At 48.0% G+C, this 14,850-nt stretch overlaps 1 protein-coding gene across 2 annotated transcripts in view; it reads right to left on the reverse strand.

Moving 5' to 3' along the window:
* Positions 1-14,846, reverse strand: part of LOC138981378 (N-acetyl-D-glucosamine kinase-like) — a 33,844-nt gene extending 18,998 nt beyond the window's left edge. Inside the window, exons 1-5 of one of the 2 annotated variants that reach the window (XM_070354272.1) lie at positions 14,582-14,846; positions 13,256-13,340; positions 12,290-12,388; positions 8,735-8,876; positions 3,704-3,814 (exon numbers count right to left, since the gene is read on the reverse strand). In XM_070354272.1, the coding sequence (XP_070210373.1) occupies positions 3,704-3,814; positions 8,735-8,876; positions 12,290-12,388; positions 13,256-13,340; positions 14,582-14,724 (580 nt within the window). In that variant the 5' untranslated portion in view covers positions 14,725-14,846. Of the gene's footprint in view, positions 1-3,703; positions 3,815-8,734; positions 8,877-12,289; positions 12,389-12,662; positions 12,685-13,255; positions 13,341-14,581 lie in introns of those variants that run through there. The other variant, XM_070354273.1, reaches the window with a different exon arrangement.
* Between the last annotated feature and the right edge of the window lie 4 nt (positions 14,847-14,850).

A 14,850-nucleotide genomic window follows, 5' to 3' on the forward strand; every position in this document is an offset into this window, starting at 1 on the left:
CCTGTCAACCCACATAAAGCGGGGACCACATTTGGACGCCGTTTTACGCTCTATGCACCGCAGGCCGTTTTGTGCGTCGCGCGGAATTTGCCGAGTGGCCACACATCGACGATTTTTTTCACAACGCGGTATCAGTGAGCTGACAAGAAGGTTCAGTCAAGAGAGATGCATTCGACTGCCGCGCCGCGAGCAGCTGACGTCATCGCTCTGGTTTGCTCTGATTGGTCAAATTTCCGTCGTTCTACGTCTGTGTCATAGAAATTAGAACACGCGCTATTCTTCTGCAAATAACGCTTCGCGATCATGGCACGCTACGGCGCTCCCGCGTGGGCCGTTTTGAGCATAACTCAAATGTGGACAGGGTCGGACGGGAGTGTATGGACGGGCCTTCAGACACAATATGTTCCGTAGCCTGTGAACACACTAAAGACACAACATGTTCAGGAACTAGAGGGATCATAATCTATGGATCTGAAAAGTAACTCTAGCTCACAGGACAATCATCAGTTTGGTTTTATTATTTTTTGGTCATTTCCTTTTTCGTAAACATAATTTGAGTGACAGAAAAATATTACAGGGGCAGGACAGGGGGAAGAGTTGAGGGAGAGGGGAGAGGGGGGGGGGGGGGACAGGAGATGGGGAAGAGTTGAGGGAGAGGGGAGAGGGGGGGACAGGAGAGGGGGAAGAGTTGAGGGAGAGGGGAGAGGGGGGGGACAGGAGAGGGGGAAGAGTTGAGGGAGAGGGGAGAGGGGAAGGGCAGGAGAGGGGGAAGAGTTGAGGGAGAGGGGAGAGGGGGGGGGGGACAGGAGAGGGAGAAGAGTTGAGGGAGAGGGGAGAGGGGGGGGGGGGGACAGGAGAGGGGGAAGAGTTGAGGGAGAGGGGAGAGGGGGGGGGACAGGAGAGGGAGAAGAGTTGAGGGAGAGGGGAGAGGGGGGGGGGGGACAGGAGATGGGGAAGAGTTGAGGGAGAGGGGAGAGGGGGGGGACAGGAGAGGGGGAAGAGTTGAGGGAGAGGGGAGAGGGGAAGGGCAGGAGAGGGGGAAGAGTTGAGGGAGATTGGAGAGGGGGGGGGGACAGGAGAGGGAGAAGAGTTGAGGGAGAGGGGAGAGGGGAAGGGCAGGAGAGGGGGAAGAGTTGAGGGAGAGGGGAGAGGGGGGGGACAGGAGAGGGGGAAGAGTTGAGGGAGAGGGGAGAGGGGAGGGGCAGGAGAGGGGGAAGAGTTGAGGGAGAGGGGAGAGGGGGGGACAGGAGAGGGGGAAGAGTTGAGGGAGAGGGGAGAGGGGAGAGGCAGGAGAGGGGGAAGAGTTGAGGGAGAGGGGAGAGGGGGGGGGGACAGGAGATGGGGAAGAGTTGAGGGAGAGGGGAGAGGGGGGGGACAGGAGAGGGGGAAGAGTTGATGGAGAGGGGAGAGGGGGAGGACGGGAGAGGGGGAAGAGTTGAGGGAGAGGGGAGAGGGGGGGGGGGGGACAGGAGAGGGGGAAGAGTTGATGGAGAGGGGTGAGGGGGAGGACGGGAGAGGGGGAAGAGTTGAGGGAGAGGGGAGAGGGGGGGGGGCAGGAGAAGGGGAAGAGTTGAGGGAGAGGGGGTGAGGACGGGAGAGGGGGAAGAGTTGAGGGAGAGGGGGGGGGGGGACAGGAGAGGGGGAAGAGTTGAGCGAGAGGGGAGAGGGGGGAGGACGGGAGAGGGGGAAGAGTTGAGGGAGAGGGGAGAGAGGGGGGGGGGGGGGACAGGAGAGGGGGAAGAGTTGAGGGAGAGGGGAGAGGGGGGGGGGGACGGGAGAGGGGGAAGAGTTGATGGAGAGGGAAGAAGGGGGGACTGGAGAGGGGGGAGAGTTCAGGGAGAGGGGAGAGGGAAGGGGGGGGGGGACAGGAGAGGCGGAAGAGTTGAGCGAGAGGGGAGAGGGGGGGGGACGGGAGAGGGGGAAGAGTTGAGGGAGAGGGGGGGGGGGGGGGACAGGAGAGGGGGGAGAGTTGAGGGAGAGGGGAGAGGGGGGAGGACGGGAGAGGGGGAAGAGTTGATGGAGAGAGGGGAGAGGGGGAGGAGGGGAGAGGGAGAAGAGTTGAGGGAGAGAGGAGAGGGGAGGATGGGAGAGGGGGGGGAGAGAGGGGGCAGAGTTGAGGGAGAGGGGGTAGACAGGAGAGGGGGAAGAGTTGAGCAAGAGGGGAGAGTGGGGAGAGGGAGAAGAGTTGAGGGAGAGAGGGGGGGGGGACAGGAGAGGGGGAAGAGTTGAGGGTGAGGGGAGAGGGGGGGGACGGGAGAGGGGGAAGAGTTGATGGAGAGGGGAGAAGGGGGGACTGGAGAGGGGGGAGAGTTCAGGGAGAGGGGAGAGGGAAGGGGGGGGGGACAGGAGAGGCGGAAGAGTTGAGCGAGAGGGGAGAGGGGGGGGGGGGACGGGAGAGGGGGAAGAGTTGAGGGAGAGGGGGGGGGACAGGAGAGGGGGGAGAGTTGAGGGAGAGGGGGGAGGACGGGAGAGGGGGAAGAGTTGATGGAGAGAGGGGAGAGGGGGAGGAGGGGAGAGGGAGAAGAGTTGAGGGAGAGAGGAGAGGGGAGGATGGGAGAGGGGGGGGAGAGAGGGGGCAGAGTTGAGGGAGAGGGGGTAGACAGGAGAGGGGGAAGAGTTGAGGGAGAGGGGAGAAGGAGGGGGGGAAGAGTTGAGCAAGAGGGGAGAGTGGGGAGAGGGAGAAGAGTTGAGGGAGAGGGGAGAGGGGGGAAGGAGGGAAGAGGGAGAAGAGTTGAGGGAGAGGGGGGAGGAGGGGAGAGGGAGGAGAGTTGAGGGAGAGGGGAGGGGGGACAGGAGAGGTGGAAGAGTTGAGCGAGAGGGGAGAGGGGGAGGACGGGAGAGGGGGAAGAGTTGAGGGAGAGGGGAGAGAGGGGGGGGGACAGGAGAGGGGGAAGAGTTGAGGGAGAGGGGAGAGGGGGGGGGGACGGGAGAGGGAGAAGAGTTGATGGAGAGGGGAGAAGGGGGGACTGGAGAGGGGGAAGAGTTCAGGGAGAGGGGAGAGGGAAGGGGGGGGGGGCAGGAGAGGCGGAAGAGTTGAGCGAGAGGGGGGGGGGGGGACGGGAGAGGGGGAAGAGTTGAGGGAGAGGGGAGAGGGGGAAGAGTTGAGGGAGAGAGGGGAGAGGGGGAGGAGGGGAGAGGGAGAAGAGTTGAGGGAGAGAGGAGAAGGGAGGATGGGAGAGGGGAGAGGGGGGGGAGAGGGGGCAGAGTTGAGGGAGAGGGGGTAGACAGGAGAGGGGGAAGAGTTGAGGGAGAGGGGAGAAGGAGGGGGGGAAGAGTTGAGCAAGAGGGGAGAGTGGGGAGAGGGAGAAGAGTTGAGGGAGAGGGGGGAAGGAGGGAAGAGGAGAAGAGTTGAGGGAGAGGGGAGAGGGGGGGAGAGGGAGAGGGAGGAGAGTTGAGGGAGAGGGGGGGAGGAGGGGAGAGGGGGAAGAGTGAGGGAGAGGGGAGGGGGGAGGAGAGGAAAGGGGGGAGAGTTGGGAAAGAGGAAGAGGGGGAAGGGAAAGAGGAGGGGGAGCAGGGGTGGGCCTGGGAAGAGGAGCATTGTGGTTATGTCCGTGGTTCAGCTCAGTGATTCCTCTCTTTGTCTTACGCACTCTACCAGTGAATATTCTCCCTTTAGACAGACATGCGTCTCATAGTCTTACGCACTCTACCATTGAATAGTCTCCCTTGACAAAGACATGAGTCACAAAGTGTGTAGACTCACCTGAACCCTCGTCACCCATCAGGTGTCCCCACCCTCCGCAGCGAAAGGCAGAGTCGTCCGGGTTGATCAGCTGACAGTTGGACCCAGTACCAGCGATCATCACTATGCCACCTGCATGAAATGATCATCACCATTAGATTACAATCATCACTATGCCACCTGCATGACATGATCATCACTATGCCACCTGCACAAAATGAATATCACCATTAGATTACAATCATCACTGTGCCACCTGCATGAAATGATCATCACTATGCCACCTGCACAAAATGAACATCACCATTAGATTACAATCATCACTATGTCACCTGCATGAAATGATCATCACTATGCCACCTGCACAAAATGAATATCACCATTAGATTACAATCATCACTATGCAACCTGCATAAAATGATCATCACTATGCCACCTGCATAAAATGATCATCACTATGCCACCTGCATGAAATAATCACTTTGATTAGATTACAATCATCACTATGCCACCTTTGTGAAATGATCATCACCATTAGATTACAATCATCACTATGCCACCTGCATGAAATGATCATCACTATGCCACTCGCATGAAATTATCATCACAATTAGATTACAATCATCACTTTGCCACCTGCATGAAATGATCATCACTATGCCACCTGCATGGAATGATCATCACCATAAGATTACAATCATCATTATGCCACCTGCATGAAATGATCATCACTATGCCACCTGCATGAAATGATCATCACTATGCCACCTGCACAAAATGAATATCACCATTAGATTACAATCACCACTATGCAACCTGCATAAAATGATCATCACTATGCCACCTGCATAAAATGATCATCACTATGCCACCTGCATGAAATGATCATCACGATTAGATTACAATCATCACTATGCCACCTTTGTGAAATGATCATCACCATTAGATTACAATCATCACTATGCCACCTGCATGAAATGATCATCACTATGCCACTCGCATGAAATTATCATCACAATTAGATTACAATCATCACTATGCCACCTGCATGAAATGATCATCACTATGCCACCTGCATGGAATGATCATCACCATAAGATTACAATCATCATTATGCCACCTGCATGAAATGATCATCACTATGCCACCTGCATGAAATGATCTTCACTATGCTACCTACACAAAGTGTTCATCACTATGCCACCTACACACAATGATCCTCACTATGCCACCCACACAAAGTGATCCTCACTATGCCACCTTCACAAAATGATCAGCACTATGCCGCCTACACAAAATGATCCTCACTATGCCACCTACTCAATGCCACCTTTACAAAATGGTCATCAGTCACTATACCACCTACACAAAATGATTATCACTATGCCACCTACACAAAATGATCATCACTATGCCACCTACACAAAATGATTCTCACTATGCCAGCTACACAAAATGATCATCACTATGCCACCTAAACAAAATGATTATCACTATACCACCTACACAAAATGATTATCATAATGCCACCTACACAAAATGATCATCACTATGCCACATACACAAAATGATTATCACTATACCACCTTCACAAAATGATCATCACTATGCCACCCACACAAAATGCTCCTCCCTATGCCACCTACACAAAATGATCCTCACTATACCACCTACACAAAATGATTATCACTATGCCACCTACACAAAATGATCATCACTATGCCACCTACACAAAATGATTATCACTATGCCACCTTCACAAAATGATCATCACTATGCCACCTACACTAAATGATCATCACTATGCCACCTACACAAAATTATCATCAGCATTGGATATCAACACCCTTTTTCTTATATCAGTATTAGCTACAACACCCTTTTTGTAACATCAAAGAGGCTACAGTGTTTTATTACGTACACACTTTCATTTTCATTTTCATTACTTTATTGTCCCATAGCTGGGAAATTCGGGTCGCTTCCTCCCAGTGGAAAGCTAGCAGCAACGGAGTCGCGCTACCCAGGTGTCTGCGTGTTTAGGTGTATTCAGCCACCTGCACTTATGGCAGAATGACCATGGTCTTTTACGTGCCATTGTGATGACACGGGGGTGGGACATGGCTTCCGTCTCTGGGTCTGCACATAAAGTTGACCCGTGTCCGTCCCGGCCCGAATTCGATCCTGCGACCTTCTGATTAGACACCCTCTCAGGGTTTCATTTACTAGGGGTTAGGGTTAGGGCCTTGCGCCATTGGCGAATAACATCTCAAAATGTCCCATTGGAATTCCCTTCAGTGCGTCATAGGGCGCACAGAGATTACGTACCACTGCACCACCCCATGCACACTTTTCATAACGGGAGTACAGTGTTCGGAAAGACCTAAGCAAAAACGCGCGCCAAGCCACGCAACTTGCGAGCTTCTTTAAACACGCTGTGATTGGCTTTTAAAATGTAATTATTCGACCAATCCTGCAAACTATCTGTGCGGGACCAATCTGTGCTTGTGCCGTTTACCTCTGTGGAAACTGTCAACACAAGCGATATGCAACACAGGCCAACGTAAAAAAAACAAGTCGCGTAAGGCGAAAATACAATATTTAGTCAAGTAGCTGTCGAACTCACAGAATGAAACTGAACGCAACGCAACGCAGCAAGACCGTATACTCGTAGCATCGTCACTCCACCGCCCGTGGCAAAGGCAGTGCCCGTGGAATTGACAAGAAGAGCGGGGTATCCGTTGCGCTGAGAAGGATAGCACGCTTTTCTGTACCTCTCTTCGTTTTAACTTTCTGAGCGTGTTTTTAATCCAAACATATCATATCTATATGTTTTTGGAATCAGGAACCAACAAGGAATAAGATGAAAGTGTTTTTAAATTGATTTCGAAAAAAACAATTTGATAATAATTTTTATATATTTAATTTTCAGAGCTTGTTTTTAATCCGAATATAACATATTTATATGTTTTTGGAATCAGCAAATGATGGAGAATAACCCCACCCACCTGCCTTTCACGCCTGGTGGCGTGTAGGGCAGCGACTGTTGTTTTCCTTTGTCGCTGTTTCTGTAACTCACTCGGTTTTACCAGTTAGAGTTGTTGGCCCTAAGCTGAACCCCCAACCTGGAGGACCAGGGTACACATTTTAGTCTGGCCTCTACCTCACGCGGATCTGTTCGGCATGGTTGGACCTACCAGGGACACGAGGTCCCCGCCGACATAGCTCCGGAGGTTGTCAAGGCACACAAGCCCCCACACCACGATCAAGGTAAGTGCACCAGGTGGGGGGATGGAGAATAAGATAAACGTAAATTTGGATCGTTTTATAAATTTTTATTTTTTTTTACAATTTTCAGATTTTTAATGACCAAAGTCATTAATCAATTTTTAAGCCACCAAGCTGAAATGCAATACCGAAGTCCGGGCTTCGTCGAAGATTACTTGACCAAAATTTCAACCAATTTGGTTGAAAAATGAGGGCGTGACAGTGCCGCCTCAACTTTCACGAAAAGCCGGATATGACGTCATCAAAGACATTTATCAAAAAAATGAAAAAAACGTTCGGGGATTTCATACCCAGGAACTCTCATGTCAAATTTCATAAAGATCGGTCCAGTAGTTTAGTCTGAATCGCTCTACACACACACACACGCACACACGCACGCACACACGCACATACACCACGACCCTCGTTTCGATTCCCCCTCGATGTTAAAATATTTAGTCAAAACTTGACTAAATATAAAAAGCAATGCCGGCCTCCACAGACAAAACGTAAAGTTATTTCCCGGTTAAGGAAAGATATTCTTTCAACTACCTCGCCCATCAGATTGTGACACGTTTTAGGATGCTCTAGGAGTATGCTTTTAGTAGCTGACATTACATACTGTGATATATAGAGTGGGTTTTAGTATGGTGACACCACTGTGACGCGACGAAGCCAGACTATGTTTTAGCAGCTGGTTATATTACCGGAATACACATCTAGTTTGTTTTAGTAGTTTTAGTCGTTCTTTAACCACTGTGATGTGTTGGAAGAGTTTATTTTTATGTGCTGTTTTAGAGGTACTTTTTATCAGTATGGAACATGTTCAGTTCTTACAGTAGTTGATAGTGGGGGGGGGGGGGGATCCTATCTTATTCTGCGTACTGTTATTGTGGTTCCGACAGCTCTTAGAGTTTCATAGTTCTCACCATGTCTGTATAGTGTATGTATTAGTTACTGTGATACCAAATTGTCTTACCCATGTATGTACATGTATGATGCTATGCGCCAGTGATGTATGAATGCTATTTATTTTTGTTTTTATCACACAGCAAGCTGCTTTCCTCCTGTATTTTTTATGTTCATTCATGTATTGTACACTTGGCAATAAATTATCTATCTCTATCTATCTATCAACCTCATGATGTTTGCATTGAAACAATGAAAAAGATGGCGTCAAAAGCAGCGAAAGTGTCGAACAACTTGCTTCTATTTTGTCTTGTTTCTCTCTCTCTCCCTCTCTCTCTCACGCACACACACACACACACACACACACACACACACACACACACACACACATACAAACACACTCACACACACACTTTGACTATGTAATGTCCAATCAGAATTTGGTTGAAGGGGACAAATATGTCCCATTGTCTTTTTCTTCCAGGCTAAACCCTGCCCTCTGTCTGACATAAAAAAATACTGCACAGTATGTATATCAGGGTGAACATAAACACAAGTATGTTCAGTGCTTTCCACATCACTAAAAGATTTCAACAAACAAACAGCAAACCCCTCGAAGAAAGTAGTGTGTGACTATACAATGAAACCATTATAACAGACTTAACATCAAACCTACAAACAATCACCATTTTCTGTACTGCAAAATTCAGGAGTTTAGAGTTATTATAGTTTACAATGCATCCTGATGTAAACAAATACATGTACCTATGTCACTCTTTTCTTTGAAGATGGGTATCAGTTAAAAACTTCAATTCCATCTTCTAGCAGTTAGAATGTACAACACGTTTACCACCGCGCAAAGACAAACTGTATATTTACCACTGGGCGAAGCGGTGGCCAAAGCCCCTTGCGTATCACTGGCCACAAAGGTAGTCTCGGTCAGCCCGGGATAGTTTGCCATCACTCCTTCCTTCAGCTCATCCTGGGACTTCTTCTCATCGCCGCCGCTCAGCGACAGACCCTGCAACAACAACAACAACAACATCAACAATTCTCATCACCGCCACTCAGCGACAGACCCTGCAACAACAACAACAACAACATCAACAATTCTCATCACCGCCACTCAGCGACAGACCCTGCAACAACAACAACAACAACATCAACAATTCTCATCACCGCCACTCAGCGACAGACCCTGCAACAACAACAACAACATCAACAATTCTCATCACCGCCGCTCAGCGACAGACCCTGCAACAACAACAACAACATCAACAGTTCTCATCACCGCATGTCAGTGACAGACCCTGCAACAACAACAACAACATCAACAATTCTCATCAACGCCACTCAGCGACAGACCCTGCAACAACAACAACAACAACATCAACAATTCTCATCACCGCCGCTCAGCGACAGACCCTGCAACAACAACAACAACAACAACAACATCAATAATTCTCATCACAGCCACTCAGCGACAGACCCTGCAACAACAACAACATCAACAATTCTCATCACCACGGCTCAACGACAGACCCTTCAACAACAACAACAACATCAACAATTCTCATCACAGCCACTCAGCGACAGACCCTGCAGCAACAACAACAACAACAACAACAACAACAACAACAACAACAACAACAACAACAACAACAACAACAATTCTCATCACCGCCACTTAGCGACAGACCCTACTGCAACAAAAACAACAACAACAACAATTCTCATCACCGCCGTTCAGGGACAAACCCTGCAACAACAACAACAACAGTTCTCATCACCGCCACTCAGCGACAGGCCCTGCAACAACATCAACAACAACATCAACAATTCTCATCACCGCCACTCAGCGACAGACCCTGCAACAACAACAACATCAACAATTCTCATCACAGCCACTCAGCGACAGACCCTGCAACAACAACAACAACCACAACATCAACAATTCTCATCACCGCCCCTCAGCGACAGACCCTGCAACAACAACAACAACAACAGTTCTCATCACCGCCACTCAGCGACAGACCCTGCAACAACAACAACATCAACAATTCTCATCAACACCACTCAGCGACACAGACCCTGCAACAACAACAACAACGACATCAACAATTCTCATCACCGCCACTCAGCGACAGACCCTGCAACAACAACAACAACATCAACAATTCTCATCACCGCCGCTCAGCGACAGACCCTGCAACAACAACAACATCAACAGTTCTCATCACCGCATGTCAGCGACAGACCCTGCAACAACAACAACAACATCAACAATTCTCATCAACGCCACTCAGTGACAGACCCTGCAACAACAACAACAACAACATCAACAATTCTCATCACCGCCGCTCAGCGACAGACCCTGCAACAACAACAACAACAACAACAACAACAACATCAATAATTCTCATCACAGCCACTCAGCGACAGACCCTGCAACAACAACAACATCAACAATTCTCATCACCACGGCTCAACGACAGACCCTTCAACAACAACAACAACAACATCAACAATTCTCATCACAGCCACTCAGCGACAGACCCTGCAACAACAACAACAACAACAACAACAACAATTCTCATCACCGCCACTTAGCGACAGACCCTACTGCAACAACAACAACAACAACATTAACAATTCTCATCACCGCCGTTCAGGGACAAACCCTGCAACAACAACAACAACAGTTCTCATCACCGCCACTCAGCGACAGGCCCCGCAACAACATCAACAACAACAATTCTCATCACCGCCACTCAGCGACAGACCCTGCAACAACAACAACATCAACAATTCTCATCACAGCCACTCAGCGACAGACCCTGCAACAACAACAACAACCACAACATCAACAATTCTCATCACAGCCACTCAGCGACAGACCCTGCAACAACAACTACAACAACAACAACAATTCTCATCACCGCCACTTAGCGACAGACCCTACTGCAACAACAACAACAACAACATTAACAATTCTCATCACCGCCGTTCAGGGACAAACCCTGCAACAACAACAACAACAGTTCTCATCACCGCCACTCAGCGACAGACCCTGCAACAACAACAACATCAACAATTCTCATCAACACCACTCAGCGACAGACCCTGCAACAACAACAACAGCAAACAAAAACAATTTTCATCTCCGACACATAGTGACAGACCCTGCAGCAACAACAACAACAAACAATTCTCATCGCCGCCACTCAACAACAACAACAAACATAAACAATTCTCATCACATCTACTCAGCGACAGACCCTGCAACAACGACAACAACAAAAACAACAACAACAAACATAAACAATTCTCATCACTAACCACTCAGCCACAGACCCTACAACAACAACAAACATAAACATTCCTCATCAGTTACCACTCAGAGACAGACCCTGCAATAACAACAACTACAATAACAACAAACATAAACATTTCTCATCACTAACCACTCAGCCACAGACCCTACAACAACAACAAACATAAACATTCCTCATCACTTACCACTCAGTGACAGACCCTGCAATAACAACAACAACAATAACAACAACAAACATAAACAATTCTCATCACTATAACCACTCAGCCACAGACCCTGCACCAATTACAACAACAACAACAATAACAACAACAAACAGGTCTCATCAACGCCACTCAGCGACAGACCCTGCAACAACAACAAACATAAATAATTCTCAACAACAACAACAACAACAACAACAACATCAACAATTATTCTCATCAATAATGATTTCCATATAACACTTGAATCATCTTTTGAGGCAAAGAGAGTCAAACAGTGGAGAGTTGATGACAATTAACAGCCCTATAAAACTGCCAATTGTGACTGTGAAGGTTAGCAAGAGTTGATGACAAGTCAACAGCCCTATAAAACTGCCAATTGTAACTGTGAAGGTTAGCAAGAGTTGATGACAAATTAACAGCCCTATAAAACTGCCAATTCAAGAGTTGATGACAAGTCAACAGCCCTATACAACTACCAACATGTGAAGGTTAGCAAGAGTTGATGACTAGTCAACAGCCCTCTAAAACTGCCAATTGTAACTGTGAAGGCTGGCAAGAGCATATACCAGCAGACAACGGCAGTCAGACCTAATCTCAAACACCTCTCTAAAACCCAAGGTGTCTCACTGGCAGCTATAAAACGTTTGAGAAAAAAATTGCACAGAGCGACAGCCATGAAACGTTTGAACTATAAATAGCGCAGAGCCCCAGGCTGGCAGACAACTGCAAAGCTTGCAGACTACTGTGTCACCCTGTCACACAAGCGTGCATACATGCGTGCTTGTGTGTGTGTGTGTGTGTGTGTGCGTCTTTGCTCTCTGAGTACATTTCTTCTGCCACAACAAGATATGTTGTGAAGAGCTATCATCCCTTAAACAAGACAATGTTGATTACCAGTCCTTTTAGTTTCAAGTCTGGTGGAAGTCCGGCCTTGCTTTTGGCATCAGTTGCCATCTGGTTGATTCTCTTCAAGCATTCTGGCACGCCAATCAACTGCAATCAATCAACCAGAAAACAGAACTGTGAACATCATTCTCTTCAAGCATTCTGGCAAGCCAATCAGCCAATCAACTGCAATCAATCAATCAGAAAACAGAACTGTAAACAGCATTCTCTTCAGAAAACATACCCACTTGATTTGTTGCTCCCCCTCACTCACACACTCACACACACAACCAAGTGTGGATGGTAAAAGAACATACACACTGATTTGTTGCTCCCCCCTCACTCACACACACAACTAAGTGTGCAGGGTAAAAGAACATACCCACTGATTTGTTGCTCCCCCCTCACTCACACACACAACCAAGTGTGCACGGTAAAAGAACATACACACTGATTTGTTGCTCTCCCCTTACACACACAACCAAGTGTGCAGGGTAAAACTAAAAGAACATTATACCCACTGATTTGTTGTTCCCACCTCACTCACACACACAACCAAGTGTGGATGGTAAAAGAACATACCCACTGATTTGTTGCTCCCCCCTCACTCACACACACAACCAAGTGTGGATGGTAAAAGAACATACACACTGATTTGTTGCTCCCCCCTCACTCACACACATGCACAACTAAGTGTGCAGGGTAAAAGAACATACCCACTGATTTGTTGCTCCCCCCTCACTCACACACACAACCAAGTGTGCACGGTAAAAGAACATACACACTGATTTGTTGCTCTCCCCTTACACACACAACCAAGTGTGCAGGGTAAAACAACATTATACCCACTGATTTGTTGCTCCCCCCTCACTCACACACACAACCAAGTGTGCACGGTAAAGGAACATACCCACTGATTTGTTGCTCTCCCCTTACTCACACACACAACCAAGTGTGCAGGGTAAAAGAACATACCCACTGATTTGTTGCTCCCCCCTTACCCCAGGCTGCCACTTCACCGTCAGATCTGATCAGCACCATATTGGAATGCGTCGCACCTCTGAAACAAAATGTTTCTATTGAAAATACAAACACAGTGGTGCCTGCCACGTGAGATTCCACCGACGAGAGGGCACCTCCCATTAAAGGCCACCTTCTTTTGTCTCTATGCCCTGAAACCATTATTACATACATGTATGAATGTTGCTATCAGGAACTGTAGGAGCAGGAACACACTTGTGTCCTAGCTGTAAGGTACAATATTATACAGCTGCCAATTGTGAGCATGCACACCATGCCTTGAGTATGTGAGAGTGTGTGTGGTGTGTTTCCGTTCCATCCAATTTCAGAGTTGTGGAGGCTGGAGTGGATGAAGGATGAACAGGGATGGCCAAATCTCAAAATTTTAACTCGCGAGTAACTTCAAGAAAGTCACTAGCCCGGCAGAAATTTTGCTCGCCCGGTAAATACATGTTATACAACACTTGATCTGCAGTGTATGGCTTCAAAACTCGATATTACAACCAAAAGGGTTGCATTTGACCAAAGTTGTCATCGGCCAGGTGGGCCGGGCGAGTTGCCAGGCGGTTTCTACTAGCCAGGCGGATTTTTTACTTGCCCCTGATCGGGCGGACGATTTGGCCATCCCTGATGAATAAGGGATCAAAAACGGTCGTACACGTAAAATTCCACTCGTGCAAAAAAACCACACGAGTGTACGTGGGAGTTTCAGCCCACGAACGCAGAAGAAGAAGAATAAGGGATGGTACGATACCATACGATAGTCGACTGATCAATACGATCCTATACAATACACTATCATAAATGATACGATATGATATGAACAAAGCGGTGTTTGATATAATTTATAATTATATATGCTTACAACGGTACAGTCACGTTATGAGAAGTATCGAGTTCTTGAGTCACATTTCATCCTCAAATTTACCGCCTGAGACTAGATATCATGCTATTGCACCATTGGAACAAAATATTTCTTTTGCCTTTTCATCAAATACATGTACTCTTTGTCCTACTCTCTCTGCCTCCCCCCCCCCCCCCCCCCCCCCCCCCCCCCCACACACACACACAAATTCAACTACACCTTTACTCTCAGAGATAAATAGATTAAGAGAAGCACGGAACACTCACCCTTCTTTTAATCAAACACATGTACTCTTTGTCCTACTCCTCCTCCCCCCCCACACACACACACAAACGAATTCAACTAGGATCAATATACACCCTAATTTACTTTCACTCTCAGAGATAAATAGATAAAGAAAAGCACGGAACACTCACCCTTCAACCCCACCAAAATAGGTATAGTTCTTTTCACTCATTTCTGCGGCTTTTGATACTTGTTGCTGTGTTTTGCAGATCAATACGACCTGTCTCGACTCAGGTTTATGCAGGGAAAGGTTGGCTTTAAACGTCGATCTCATAAAAACGTTCCTGAGACTAAGAATAGTAAGATGTGTCGTCTGCTAGTGGGTGACGGTTCGGTGATAATTTGTGCGTGCGGACTGCTTTCAGTCTCACTCTTTGTATTCACAGGCACAACACGATCA

The sequence above is a fragment of the Littorina saxatilis genome, linkage group LG12 (assembly GCF_037325665.1).
Source record: "Littorina saxatilis isolate snail1 linkage group LG12, US_GU_Lsax_2.0, whole genome shotgun sequence".
In the NCBI taxonomy this organism is placed as follows: Eukaryota; Metazoa; Mollusca; class Gastropoda; order Littorinimorpha; family Littorinidae; genus Littorina; species Littorina saxatilis.